General features: G+C 57.4%; 1 protein-coding gene across 1 annotated transcript in view; it reads left to right on the top strand.

The window, feature by feature from the left end:
• The first annotated feature begins 220 nt into the window (after positions 1–220).
• Positions 221–13,875, top strand: part of RPS6KA1 (ribosomal protein S6 kinase A1) — a 22,570-nt gene continuing 8,915 nt past the window's right edge. The window contains exons 1-16 of the mRNA XM_028487237.2: positions 221–373; positions 1,211–1,327; positions 1,599–1,680; positions 3,356–3,436; positions 3,618–3,697; positions 5,051–5,157; positions 5,883–5,920; positions 6,268–6,410; positions 6,787–6,857; positions 7,172–7,260; positions 8,220–8,284; positions 8,540–8,642; positions 10,088–10,218; positions 11,563–11,688; positions 11,910–11,999; positions 12,386–12,544. Of these exons, the coding sequence (XP_028343038.1) occupies positions 239–373; positions 1,211–1,327; positions 1,599–1,680; positions 3,356–3,436; positions 3,618–3,697; positions 5,051–5,157; positions 5,883–5,920; positions 6,268–6,410; positions 6,787–6,857; positions 7,172–7,260; positions 8,220–8,284; positions 8,540–8,642; positions 10,088–10,218; positions 11,563–11,688; positions 11,910–11,999; positions 12,386–12,544 (1,617 nt within the window). The 5' untranslated portion in view covers positions 221–238. The remainder of the gene's footprint in view (positions 374–1,210; positions 1,328–1,598; positions 1,681–3,355; positions 3,437–3,617; positions 3,698–5,050; positions 5,158–5,882; positions 5,921–6,267; positions 6,411–6,786; positions 6,858–7,171; positions 7,261–8,219; positions 8,285–8,539; positions 8,643–10,087; positions 10,219–11,562; positions 11,689–11,909; positions 12,000–12,385; positions 12,545–13,875) is intronic.

Genomic DNA, 13,875 nt, shown 5'->3' with positions numbered 1-13,875 from the left:
CCACAGGGAGGATGGGGAGGAGGGCCAGAGGGCAGCCCTCAGGCAATGGGGAGGGTGAAGAGAGAGGAAGGGAGCGTGGTAAGGGAGCTGGGAAACCACAGGCCCCGAGTGATTGGCAGTCCTGGGCTGGGCCCAGCCCCCGCCTTCACCCTGCACATCCGCCTTGGGCCTGGCCACCTCCGCAACAGCCCCGGACGCTGCCTGCTCCTGCCATGGTGCCTCGGCCCAGCCCAGGCGGATGGAGCAGGATCCCAAGCTGCCCCGTCTGCGGCTCTGGGCCCTGCTCCCCTGGCTGCCCAGGAAGCAGCGGCCCAGGATCAGCCAGACTTCTCTGCCTGCCCCTGGCCCTGGCTCTGGCCCCAGGCAGGACTCGGTGAGTATGCCCAGATGTCTGGGCCTGGCCTGACTGTGGCCCTTGGAGCAGGTGCCTTGGAAGCCAGTTTAGCCTCAGCTGGCTCTGGGCTCTCCTTGCCCACGCCCGTCCCTACTGGGTGATTGGGCCCTGCCCAGACTTGCTTCCTGGGGAAGTGAGGAGGCACTTCAGGGCTCCATGGCCATATCGACAGATGGGAGGGAGAACAGAGGTGTCCTAGAACAACTGGGACATGGCAAGGGCTTTCTAGTAGACTTGTATGAAGGAAGTTTCAGAGGGTGGAGCATAGAGTCTCTGGCCTTAGCTCCTACCCACCCCAGACTGGCACTTACCCGGTTGGTGGGGGAGTCTGAGGTGACTCTTGGGTTCTTGTGTATCTCAGCCCTGTCCTTCTAGCCAGAGAGAGCCCATCTTCCATCTTGACCAGGAACAAAAGCCCAGTTGTGACTTCCCAGTATGAGAACAGACCCTACTTCCTATTGTGGCAAAACCAAAACCTTTGCAGCAGGGGGAGGGGAGCCGCACAGGGAGGACCTGGGGCCGGTTCGTGGGCCTCAGCCAGAGCCTGGGCTTGCTTCCACTTGGGCATCCCTCTGGGCCTGAACAGGCTGGAGCAGCAGGAGGAATAGGAGCTCACCTGACCTGGCACCTTGGTGGTTTGACCCTCCCCGGCTTTTGCTATTGATGAACTGGGCGGCCCTGTCAGGGTAGCTGGCTGGTTGGGCCTGCAGGACCCTGTCTGCTGAGATCCGGTGGGAGTAGACTTGGTTGGGGGGACATGCCCTATGCTGACCTGAATGGGGCCCGCCGTGCTCACCAGCTCTGTTCCTCCATCAGGATGAGGACATCCTCAAGGAGATCTCCATCACGCACCATGTCAAGGCTGGCTCTGAGAAGGCCGACCCATCCCATTTTGAGCTCCTCAAGGTTCTGGGCCAGGGATCCTTTGGCAAAGTGAGTCCTGAGCCCACAGCTGGAGGGGCAGCGCTGGTCATGTCAGAGGGCAGGTGGGAGGGTCACCTTGGAGTTTAAAAGATCAGAGGGCAAGGGTTGATGGGTCTAAGGGGAGGAGGAGAGAGGTCACCGTGGTACCCAGTGGGGACACAAGGTCAACTTGGTGCTTAGGGAAGTTGGAGGTCAGCCTGGGACCTGGAGCATGGGACCTGATGTGTTCGGCGCCCTGCCCAGCTCCTCCCCTGCTTTCCCCCCCCGGCTGCCTTCTCAGGTCTTCCTGGTGCGGAAGGTCACCCGGCCTGATAGTGGGCACCTGTATGCCATGAAGGTACTAAAGAAGGCGACACTGAAAGGTGAGCGGGGGGTACCTCCCCATGTGGAGCCCAGGCTGGGCACAGATTGGAGACAGCCCAGCTCTCAAGGGCCTTGGGTCTGATGGAGGAGATAGCTCTGTCACCAGGAGTACCTGGTCTGAAGGTAGAGAAACAGGCTTATTCTCAGCCGCTCCTTATCCCCCACCTCAGCTGATGGCAAAGCAGGGTCCATTCAGAAGAACAGACTTCCGGGGATTAACCCCACCCCTTCCCGCTCCCCTTAAGCCAAGTGCTGACTGTAGCTGAAGGTGACTGGAAGGAGGCAGGGGGAGCGCACTGTGTTTGCGGGGGGCCTTGTTCTGTCAGCAGAGTTGCTTTGCAATGCTAGGAGAGTCAGAGGGAGACGTCTGGGGGTGGAGAACGGCGTGAGAGGAGAGGAGGGAACCCGGGAAAGGAGGCAGCTGGGTGGGTAGGAGAGGCTGGGTCAAGGCAAGGCCGCAGAGATGGATGGGCTCAGAGAAGGGAGCTGAGCCCAGGTCTAGAATCCCTGGACTTGCAGAGGGCGTGAGGGTGGTTGGAAGTGGGCTTTGGGCCGGGTCGTGTCTCTTTGACCGGCCTGGGAACCAGTGCGGCCACTGACCGACTGAAGCGGGCCCCGGCTGGGGTGGGGAGCGGTGGAGAATAGGAGGTATTGGCCTTGGGGTCATGGAGCCACAAAGGGCTGTCTGTGGGGTGACGCAGCTGTGGTGCCCCAAGGCCAGCCTGGTAGGGATGGGAGTCCTTCCCCAGGAGGGCTGGTGGGAGGAGAAGAATGCTGCCAAGGGCTCCCAGGCTGGGGCAGGAGAGGCTGAGCAGACTCTGCGGCGCGGTGCAGTTGGTGCTGTGACCAGGGAGCCCGGGAGAGCGTGGGTTTTAGCCTCAAAGGGTGTGGGCTCACATGGGAGTAGCCTTTTTTTTTTTTTTTTAATTTATTTATTTTATTTATTTATTTTTCGCTGTGTTGGGTCTTTGTTGCTGTGCGCGGGCGTTCTCTAGTTACGGCGAGCGGGGGCTGCTCTTCGTTGTGGTGCGCAGGCTTCTCATTGCAGTGGCTTCTCTTGTTGAGGAGCACAGGCTCTCGGCGCACGGGCTTCAGTAGTTGCAGCGCGTGGACTCGGTAGTTGTGGCTTGAGGGCTCTAGAGCACAGGCTCAGTAGTTGTGGCGCACAGGCTTAGTTGTTCCGCGGCATGTGGGATCTTCCCGGACCAGGGCTTGAACCCCTGTCCCCTGCATTGGCAGGCGGATTCTTAACCACTGGAATGCCAGGGAAGTCCCGGGACTTTTACTCCTTAAAAAAAAAAAAAAAGTGTTTGTGGGATGCCTGCTGAGACCCATGAGTCTGAATTTCAGGCCCAGAGAATCTGCCCTAGACTGGAATTGGGGATTTTTATGCCAGATGGAGAGGGGGCTGATGAAGGCATCCCAGGGGGAGCCACGGGGGCAGAGGCTAAGGGCACACAAGGAACAGGATGCTTAGACTGGCTGGACTGAGTGGCCTCCTTGGGGCATGGCAAGAGACAGGGCTAGAGAGATGGGCAGGGCACCAAGGGCCAGCCCTGGGCACTGCCGAGAGACGTGAGGAACAAGTAGAAAAGAGAGTCCTTCTTAGCCAGGGCTGGGGGTAGCTGTGTTGGGTGGCCAGACCCTTGGTAACCGCCTTCTTCCTCTAACCAGTACGTGACCGCGTTCGGACCAAGATGGAGAGAGACATCCTGGCTGATGTAAACCACCCGTTTGTGGTGAAGCTGCACTACGGTGAGACAGCAGACCCTACCTGAGCTCCTACCCTACCTGCCAGCCTTTGCCCTTGCTGGTGGGCTGTTGCCTTCCCTGTATGTTGCCCTGTCTGCCACCCAGCAGGCTAAGGGAGCTGGGAACAGAGGGGCAGGGCCCAGGGCCCAGCTGGTTCCACCATGGCCTTTTCCCCTCTCCCCAGCCTTCCAGACCGAGGGCAAGCTCTACCTTATTCTGGACTTCCTGCGTGGCGGGGACCTCTTCACACGGCTCTCTAAAGAGGTGAGCTGACACCCCACTGCCAGGGCACCAGGATGGAGCTGGCACGACAGTGAGACCTCAACCTGAGACTCCCCAGACCTGCCCAGCAGTCCCTGACCCACCCTGGGACAGAGCCCATTCCCTGGCAAAGCCTCTGAGAGTTTCCCCCAAGATGGTCTGAGGAGAATCAGGCTCTGGATCTGATGCTGCCCTGATTCCAGGAAGCTAAGGGTGGCTCTCACCTCTTTCACCTCCATTCTTTCAGGGCTTCTCTGGGCAGGGCTATGAAGGATGCAGAGAAGTCCAAATCCACCTAGAAAGTGAGATGCTTTAACATTATGTCCAGTTAACCAAAAGTATTTTGAACTCACATAAAAGAATTTGAGGACTTCCTTGGTGGCGCAGTGGTTAAGAATCCGCCTGCCAATGCAGGGGACACGGGTTCGAGCGCTGGTCTGGGAAGATCCCACGTGCCGTGGAGCAACTAACCCCGGGCGCCACAACTACTGAACCTGTGCTCTAGAGCCCGCGAGCCACAACTACTGAGCCCACATGCCACAACTATTGAAGCCCGTGCGCCTAGAGCCCGTGCTGTGCAACAAGAGAAGCCACCGCAATAAGCCCATGCAATGCAACGAAGAGTAGCCCCCACTCGCCACATCTAGAGGAAGCCCGCGCACAGCAACGAAGACCCAACGCAGCCAAAAATAAATAAATAAATTTATTTTAAAAAAAAAGAATTTGAGCCAAATATAAAAATGGGACCATTAATACAACTTAAACTTTAGAAGAGAACCAAACTTTTTAAAATGTTATTTTAATGTTTAAATAGATAATACATGATGGAAAAGAAAAATATTCGTAGAGAAGTCTCCCTCCCACTCCAGCCCCCTCTACCACCCCCGCAACAGATAAACATTTTATTGGTTTTTATCTAAGCTTCTCACGTTTCTTTGGAAATACAAACCAATTCATTGCGTGTTCTGAATCCTGACCCCTACTTTCTTACATACAAAGTACTGTTCTGTATCTTGCTTTTTTCACAACAGTGCATTTTGGAGATGGATCCATATCAGAACATGGAGGAATCCTTGTTCTAGTTTATGGCTGCGTAGCACTCCATTATGTGGGGGAGAGAGTTTATTCTAGTCTACTGCTTGACCCTTGGGTTGTTTCCAGTCTTTCCCTGTTTGCATTTCGGTGCTACCATGAGTGACTTGGATGCTAGTCCTTTTACTCTTCAGACCCCTTCATACAGAGAAGGGTGTATGGCACTGGAATCTCTAAGGAGGACTGGGAAGCTGCTGACTGCCCAGTGACCCGGTTCCTGAGGAAGAAGCGATCCCAGCTGAAGCTCTCTCCCGCCTGTTGCAGGTTATGTTCACGGAGGAGGATGTGAAATTTTACCTGGCCGAGCTGGCTTTGGGCCTGGACCACCTGCACAGCCTGGGCATCATTTACAGAGATCTGAAGCCTGAGAAGTGAGTGAAGGCCCAGCCACGCCCGGCCCCCCTAGGGTGTGCAGAGGCAGGCCCTGGGGCCTCTTCTAGGACAGAGCCAGCCTGCTGGGGGACGGAGCCAGCCTGATGGGCTGCCCCATGAACGGGTGGGTGGAGCAGAGCGGTGGAGGCAGCAGGCTCACCCGAGGGGCTGCCTGATCTCTAGTACTGCCATTACCAAGGGCCAGGTACCTCTGTGCCTGGGTGTTGCCTACTTTTTTTGCTAATCCAGTGTGACATCTGAGATGCCACACTGAAGGTCATTCCTTGATATGGCCCTTTCTAGAATTTTGCTTAACATCGGAATATCCTCAAGTGGTAACTTGGGAGCCAGGGGCAGGTGCTGAGGTGGAATGAGATGTGGCTTTAGAGTCAGGCAGACCCGAATTCAAGTCTTGTCTCTACCACCTACTAGCTCTATGACCGGGGGAGTTATTTAACCTCCCTGAGCCTTAGCTTCCCCATTGTTAAAATGGGGCCATGAAAGTACCTACCTCACACAGTTGTTTCAAGAATTAGCAAGAAGGTAGGCAACACACCTACAGGGCACCACCAACACCCACTCCACCTGCGCATTCATCAGATGAGCGGCCCTGGGTGGATCACCTTCTCTGGGCTGGACCCGACCCCCACAGGCCCCATGGTGTCCCCTGAACCCACCGAGGGCCCACAGCTGGGGGGCCCTGACTCCCGTCTCTCCATTGCAGCATCCTTCTGGATGAGGAAGGCCACATCAAACTCACGGGTGAGTGGAGGGCACCTGACCCCTCCGGTTTCAGGGGAGGGCAGGATGTTCTCCTGATGGGCCTGGGCTGAGTGCCAGGGGATCCGCTTTTTCTGAGAGGCTGTGCCAGGTGCTTGGAAGCGGTCAAAAGCCCAGGCCCCAGACCTGGAAGGGCCTGGGTGTGAATCCCAGCTCCCCACTGTGTAACCTTGGGCAGGTCACCTAACCTCCCTGGGCCTCAGCTTCCTCCTGAGTGTGATGGGGGTGATGCCCTCAGGCCTCTGGGCAGGAGGAATAGGTGTGCAGGGAGTGGCAGCGAGGAAGGCAGGGGGTCCTGCAGATGTGTCTTCTTGCCCTCCTTGCCACAGACTTCGGCTTGAGCAAGGAGGCCATTGACCACGAGAAGAAGGCCTATTCCTTCTGTGGGACGGTGGAGTACATGGCCCCCGAGGTCGTCAACCGCCAGGGCCACACCCACAGTGCAGACTGGTGGTCCTATGGGGTGCTGATGGTGAGTGCCCAGGCAGGGGTAAAGCATCCAACCCAGGCCCCGGGCCTCAGTTTCCCCATCTGTGTAAGGGGGTGGTTGATGGTCTCTGAGGCTCTCCTCTTGTCCTCTCGCAGCTAAGCTGGCCTCACCCTCCACCCAGCTGCAGTTTCCTTCCTTGGAAGGATTCCAGGCTCAGTCCCCAGCCCTGTGCTGGGCCTCTCCCCAGCTTTGGACCCCAGTACTGTTCCTCGTGGTCTGATTGACAGAGCGGGGAGGGACAGACACAGTTCTTGATCCAGGTGGACCTCCTAGGCATGGAGCTGAGTGGCCGGGGTGGGAGGAGGTCGGGGGCATGGGAGATGGGACCAGAGCCTGAACAGACCCTTGTCCTCTGCAGTTTGAGATGCTGACGGGCTCCCTGCCCTTCCAGGGGAAGGACCGGAAGGAGACCATGACACTGATTCTGAAGTAAGCACCAGCCCCTCTCTGACACCTCAGGGTCTCCTCCACGCCTGGCCCCAGTTTGGGGGCCAGAGTAACACCCTGCACCTGCCTCAGATTCCCCATTAATGAGACACTCCTCTGGGTTGAGCATTGTGCTTCCTAGGGCTCTCTTTCCATCCATAGGGGCCTGTGGGAGGGGAGTCCCTGAGTCTTTGGGAGGGGAGTTTGAGGATGGCTTGTCTGGACTGAGCTGGAAACTAGACGTGGACAGAGGTGGGAGGTGAGACGGGGCCTCTGGGGCAGGGCTCAGCCCTGATGAGGCCCGGGGGCTGTTTCAGGGCAAAGCTAGGCATGCCCCAGTTTCTGAGCACGGAAGCCCAGAGCCTCCTGCGCTCCCTATTCAAGCGGAATCCTGCCAACCGGCTCGGTAAGCAGCCCCAGCTCAGGGGAGGGGAGCGGGGTACAGCTGCGGCCTAGGCCACGGGGCCGCATCTGGGGCTGAAAGGGGCCGTTGTCCTTTGTGTGGGGAGACAATGCCTCCGGCCACCCTGCTTTCTGGCTCCGTGTGTGGCGTTTGGGGCAGTGGGGTGACCTGTGCGTAGGGGGAAAGCAGGAACTGAGTCATCTCTACTGCCCCTGGGGATGAGGACAGAGGCCCCGCACGGAAGGAGCATGCGCTCAGGCGTCAGAGGCTCAGGTCCCAGTCCCAGCCCCGTGACAGGACCCCACTGCTCGGTACACGGTGGTCCCTCCACAGATATCTGTTGATCGAGTGAGTACCATTTGTGAGCGAAGTGACCCAAGGCAGTTGACTTCTCCCCCCAGAGCCCTAGGTCCTCGTCTCCATGGAGGACAATGATCTCAAGCTCTGTTGATTAAATGAAGTCACGCGAATGTGCCTGTAGCAGCTGCTCAGTATGTGTTGGCTCCTTGGCTCCTGGGTTCACCTGGATCATGACCAGCTTTGTAAGGTCCCGTCCAGGTCCCTGGGCTTGAATGGAGTGAGAGCCTGTCTGGTGGCTGACAAGGGCAATGGGATAAGAGCAGCAGAGAGGAGGCCTGAGTTGGGAGGGAGGTGGGGGCCCCCTGCAGATCTCGGAACAGGTTCGGCCTGTCCTGACTTTGGCCTTGGGCAAGTTGCCTGGCCTCTCTTCTCTGGACTTTCCTTCTCCTGTCGGTACATTGGACCTTGTTCATAGAGGGGCTCCAGACAGTGGAAAATGCTGAGTGGGCAGTAGGCCTCAGGGTGATGGCTGGATGGACTGGGGCCAGCGTGAGCCCAGCCACTGGTCCCAGACCTCAGTGAGGCGAGGCTGCTCGGAGGACAGGGCGGGTGTCTGCGGGTTGGAGCATCCCAGGGCAGACCTCTCATCTGGGCTTTTTCAGGCTCCGGCCCTGATGGGGCAGAGGAAATCAAGCGGCATGTCTTCTACTCCACCATTGACTGGAATGTGAGTGTGTCTGTCCACCCCAGAGCCCCAGTCAGGGATTCAGCTGTGGTCGGAGGGGGCTTCTACTGCCTAGGGCCTCCCCTAAGAAGCAGAGGTGACACCATGGCCTTGGAGGCATGGGCTGGCCTCCCAAGGGCAAGCGGTCATGCCCTGTCTGCATAGCCTGTGCTCCGTCCAGGCCATTGACTCCTGCACGGGGCCGCTGGCAGGCTGTGGAGGTGCCGAGGTGACCACTGTGCCCGCCCCGCCTTGCAGAAGCTGTACCGGCGCGAGATCAAGCCACCCTTCAAGCCGGCTGTGGCACAACCCGATGACACCTTCTACTTTGACACTGAGTTCACATCCCGCACGCCCAAGGGTGCGCCCTTTGTCCGGTTTGTCTTGGACTGGTACAGGAGGGAAGCAGGGAGTCAGGGGCCTCTTGGGGCACAGGGGTGGTCAGGGCTGCGGCAGGCCCAGGTGTGTGGGCAGACAGGTGGATGGGTCTCTGACTCCTTGTCTCCATCTCCTTCTGCCTGGTCGTTCCACTCCGGGACTCTATGTGCCTGGGTGAGGGGGTTGGGGTGAAGGCCACAATAGAGAAGTCGGGACCCCTGCCCCGGGCATCTTCAGCCCACTGGGAAGACCAGACACATCAGGCTCACACTCACGTCAGGGCTAAAGTATCTGACCCGGCAAACACGTGAGGTGGAGACGGTCTGGCAGCAGAGGTGACAGTGCCCACAGGTCAGGGGCAAGTGTGGGAATCGGCTTTGGCTACTCTGACCACTGGGCTTCAGTGACTCATCTGAAACATGGGCTCAGCCATAGACCCACTCAGTCTCTGGGGTTACTGCTAGAAGCCAAGTAGGGGGCTTCTGGGAGGGAACTTGGTAAATCCTAACATTTTGGCCAGATATTGGGGAAGAGCGTTCGTTCTGGAAGGTCTCCTGGAGGGGCAGGTTTAGCAGAGGGGGTGCTTTTCTCTCTGTGGCTTGCACATCTCTGATGTCAGGGAGCTTAGCACTTCTCTAAGCAGTCTGTCCCATCTTTATTCGTTGATCTGACAAATACGTACCAAGTCCCTACTGTGTGCCAGCCATGGGAGCATTGATGGTGAAGAAGACAGACCCAGGCCCTGTCTTCATATGGCTCAGGCTGTAGTGGGGGGAGAGACATGAGGACAGCTCTGGGCAGCACGACAAGTGCAGCGTAATGGGGCGAGGGGCTGGGGGAACAGCACGAGGCCAGGTTTCTCAGAGGGCTGTGTGAGCTGAGCCTCAAAGGGTGGACAGGGAGTGGGTTGTAGTTAGCAGGGACAGCATGTGCAGGGGCTCGGAGTCTTCCTTAAGGATCTGGAAGCTTGGCCTGGCTGAGCTGTGGAGTGGGGAGAGAGGAGGCTAAGCTCACAAGCACCTCATTGCCAGGCTGAGGAGCTGGGCTCTCCTGAGGGCAGAGGGGAGCATTTGAAGGGTACAGGCAGGGGGTAGACTTGTGGTTGGGACTATCCCTCTGGCTGCTGCGCAGAAGATGGACCTGAAGGGGCAGACCAGAGGCAGGGAGGCCTCCGGGAAGGGATAAAGTACCTTGGCCTGGGCGGGTGGTGGAGGTGAGGGTCTTTCTGTTCCTTGTGTGTCGGGGCTGGGCCGGTCTGAACACACATGGGCAGATGGGCTAACTAAGGCCGGGGATGAGGGGCCCTGCCCAGGCTGCCACAACGGCCAGATGCTGAGGCAGGCCTGGGAGCCCCTGTGGTCCACTTTGCTGGGCTGCCTCGGGTCAAGGGTACCTCCCCTGGCTCACATCCCTCTCCTGCCCCTGCAGACTCCCCAGGCATCCCCCCGAGCGCTGGTGCCCATCAGCTGTTCCGTGGCTTCAGCTTCGTGGCCACTGGCCTGATGGAGGATGACGGCAAGCCTCGGGCCACGCAGGCGCCCCTGCACTCGGTGGTACAGGTGAGGGGCAGGAGGCTGCTGCTCAGTTGTCCTTTTCCACCTAGAAGCCACAAGGCAGAACGGCTGAGAACACAGGCTCTGGACTTGGATAGGTTTGGGTTCAAACCCTGATGCCACTGTGGAGCCCATTGGGCCTCCAGCCTCCTTGAGCCTCAGTTTCCCCATTTGTAAAACAGAGACAACAACACGGTTATGAGGTTCCTGACACAGAGCCAGGACATTGTAGGGCCTGGGTAAATGCCACGGAGTGCCCAGGGTGGTGCTGCCCGGGAGTGGCTGGTCCTGACGGGGGTGGGTGGCGTGGCACTCGGGTCGCCTTCCACTTGTCCCCCATTTGCACACTTTCCCGGCTCTGTAGGAAATTTAGAGTCAGAGAGGCAAGGAGGTGGACTTCGGGAACTTCCCTGGTGGTCCAGGGGGTGAGACTCCATGCTTCCACTGCAGGGGTTTGTGGGATCAATCCCTGGTCGGGGAACTAGAATCCTGCATGCTGCGCCATGTGGCCACAAAACGACAGCAACAACAACAACAAACAAACAATAAAAAAGAATGTAGACTTTGGAGCTCCCTGCCTGGGTCAGAGCTTCCAAGGTCAGGGACTGTGGAGGGGACATTCACCTTCCCAGTGCCTCGGTTTCCTCATCTGTAAATGGGGGTGATGATAAAACCTTTCTCCAAGGATTCTTTCGAGGATTATGTGAGTTCATGTGTGTAAAGTTAAGGTGACTATGTGATTTATTATCCACCTGGGATATCTTGGTCGGGACAAACGTTAAACCAGACTGGATGTGTGGACAACAGACGTGAACCAGGGCCGTCCACGGGCTGTGGGTCACCTGGTGAAAAGTGCTCGGAATAGCGCCTGCCACACTCTCAGCACCGTAGCAGCATCTGATACTGTTAATGTCTCAGAGCCTCGAGACACCCCTTGAGGTGGGCTGTGTCACCCAGAAAGGGGAGGCAACTCACTGAAGGCCACGCCACGTAAGTGGCAGGGCTGGGACCTGGCTCAGGACTCCTGCATCCCTCTCAGTCCTGCCTGGGCTTCTCGGAGCTTCAAACCACCCCATGTGTGTTGGGGCCTATTGCCTGCCCCCTCTGGCACCCACTAACCACAGACTGCAGCCAGGCACCCTGGAGAGAGTGAGTGTGCCCATCGTACGGTGTAGAAAACAGGCCCAGAGAGGGGCAGATTCTTGCCCGAGGTCACACAGCCAACATTCTACCCCGGACCTCCAGCCTCTTGCCCGGTGCCATCTCCCCAGTGCCAAGGCCTTGGGTTCTGGGGGGATGACCTCTGCATCCTGGAGCTCGGGGTCAGTCCCACCTGTTGGTTTCCTGCAGCAACTACACGGAAAGAACCTGGTTTTTAGCGACGGCTATGTGGTAAAAGAGACGATCGGTGTGGGCTCCTACTCCGAGTGCAAGCGCTGTGTCCACAAGGCCACCACCATGGAGTATGCTGTCAAGGTAGGCCTTTCGACCTTGTCTTGGCCGAGGCTGCTCGGCGGGGTGGAGGTGGAGGGCTATGTAGCCCTGGCCCGTTGGTGGGGGAGGGTTGGTGCCTGAGGCTCTGTGGATGGGTGAAAGGTGTGCGGCTGAGACTCCACGCCCTGCAGCGTGGGCTCTGTGGCGGCAAGGGAGTCTGGAGTCGGTCCCTCAGACACCACCACATGCACCCCTCTCCTCAGGTCATCGACAAGAGCAAGCGAGATCCCTCGGAAGAGATTGAGATTCTTCTGCGGTACGGGCAGCACCCCAACATCATCACTCTGAAAGATGTAAGTGGGGGTCCTTGAGAGTGGGCTGGCGACGGGGGCCCTCGACTCTAGGACTGGTCTCGGGGCTGCCATTCCTTTGACTTCTGATCCTCCTCCTCTGCTTATGGAGATGGGGAGGCCCCTTAGTGCCTCTGATCTGGCTGCACCCAAGTGCCCTCCACTTCAGACCCAGGCAGTCTCTGAGAGCTTTCCTGCCCATCAGGACAGAGCCAGCATCCTGTCCAGGGGCCCAGATAGGTGAAGGCCCTGCCAGGGTGACTGAAGCACAGAGCAGAACACACGCCCAAGCCTCATGTCATTCCTTCCTTCCTGTCCTGGTGAGCTGGTGGCCAAGGGGCCCAGGCCTGGCATCAAGGGGAGGGGCCTGATGGTGAGGTCTCTGGCAGGTGTACGATGATGGCAAACACGTGTACCTGGTGACCGAGCTGATGCGGGGAGGGGAGCTGCTGGATAAGATCCTACGGCAGAAATTCTTCTCGGAGCGTGAGGCCAGCTTCGTCCTGCACACCATCAGCAAGACCGTGGAGTATCTGCACTCCCAGGGGGTAAGTCTTGGGTAGGAGGCACCAGGCGGGCGTGGGGGGCGGCCAAGGGTCATATCGTAAACAGAGCGTATGAACCATGACTGGCCCAGGCAGTCTTCAACCAGCCAGACAGAGGGGAGACTCGGGATGGGTGAGGGGGCGAGTGGATGGACAAAAGGAAGGGAGGGAGGGAGAGATGAGGCCAAACTGTGAAAAGGAACATTTATTCAGGACCTAGGCAGGCGTCACGTTGAGTTCCTTCCTTACGTTATCTCAATTGATTTTCACAACAACCCTGTTAGGTAGGTGCTGTTATTGGCCTCACTTTACAGGTAAGAAGGCTGAGGCTCAGAGATGTGAGCTCGCTTGCCCAAGGTCACGCAGTCCAGGAAGAATGGAGCCAGAATGTCTGACTGAGGAATGTGGGTGGAGGGCTACGGATGGGGAGTGAGGCTTTAAGTTAGGAAGGAGCAGGGTCACTGTGGGAGCTGCAAGGCTTCAGGGTGGTGAATCCGGCCATGGGTTCGGCTGTTAGGACAGAGGAAGTGGATGCAAGAGGAAATGCTGCTGGAAACACAGCAGGTGCTGCGGAAGAGTGTGTGTCCGAACCGTAGGACTTGTCCTTGTCACTGCACAAGGTGGAGCTAGAAAAGGTCCTTATAGGGTATCAAAGCTGAAAACAGAGTCAGCGTGAGTTTCTCTCTGGACGAGATGATGTTTTAGGGTGCTTCTGGTCAGGCATTATGGGGGTTAAGGACGCAGGCTCTGGAATGAGATTGGCTGTATCCAGTTCTGCGTGTTAGGTTGGGAAAGCCTCCCACCTCTCTGAGCCATTTCCTCATCTGCAAACTCATGACAGTAAGAGCTGCCCCTTCACAGGTTGGATGAGGCATGAAGTGAGGTGCTGTGCTGGGGAAGCACCATGGTCCAGTGCAGGCCCCTGGAAAAGGCCACATAAACATTATGGGGAAATAGGACCAGATCATTACTATGCCTTTTTTTTTTTAAACATTAACTTTTTAGTATGAAAAATTCCAAACATATACAAAAAGTACAAGAATAGAATAATGAACCCCCCAGTAACCAGATTCAAGAATTGTCAAGATTTTTACCCCACTCCCTCCCTCTTTTCTTCCTTCTCTCTCCTTCTCCCTCTTTCAATTTCTTACTTTCTTTTTTGTTGTTGCTGGAGTATTTTTCCCCACTTTTTCTTGAGGAAAAAGTTCAAACCTATATAAAAGTTAAAAGAATAGTACAGGGCTTCCCTGGTGGCACAGTGGTTGAGAGTCCGCCTGCCGATGCAGGGGACACGGGTTCGTGCCCCGGTCCGGGAAGATCCCACATGCCGCGGA

Source organism: Physeter macrocephalus, unplaced genomic scaffold (assembly GCF_002837175.3).
Source record: "Physeter macrocephalus isolate SW-GA unplaced genomic scaffold, ASM283717v5 random_991, whole genome shotgun sequence".
Lineage (NCBI taxonomy): Eukaryota > Metazoa > Chordata > Mammalia > Artiodactyla > Physeteridae > Physeter > Physeter macrocephalus.
This window is presented reverse-complemented; position numbering and strand designations above follow the sequence as displayed.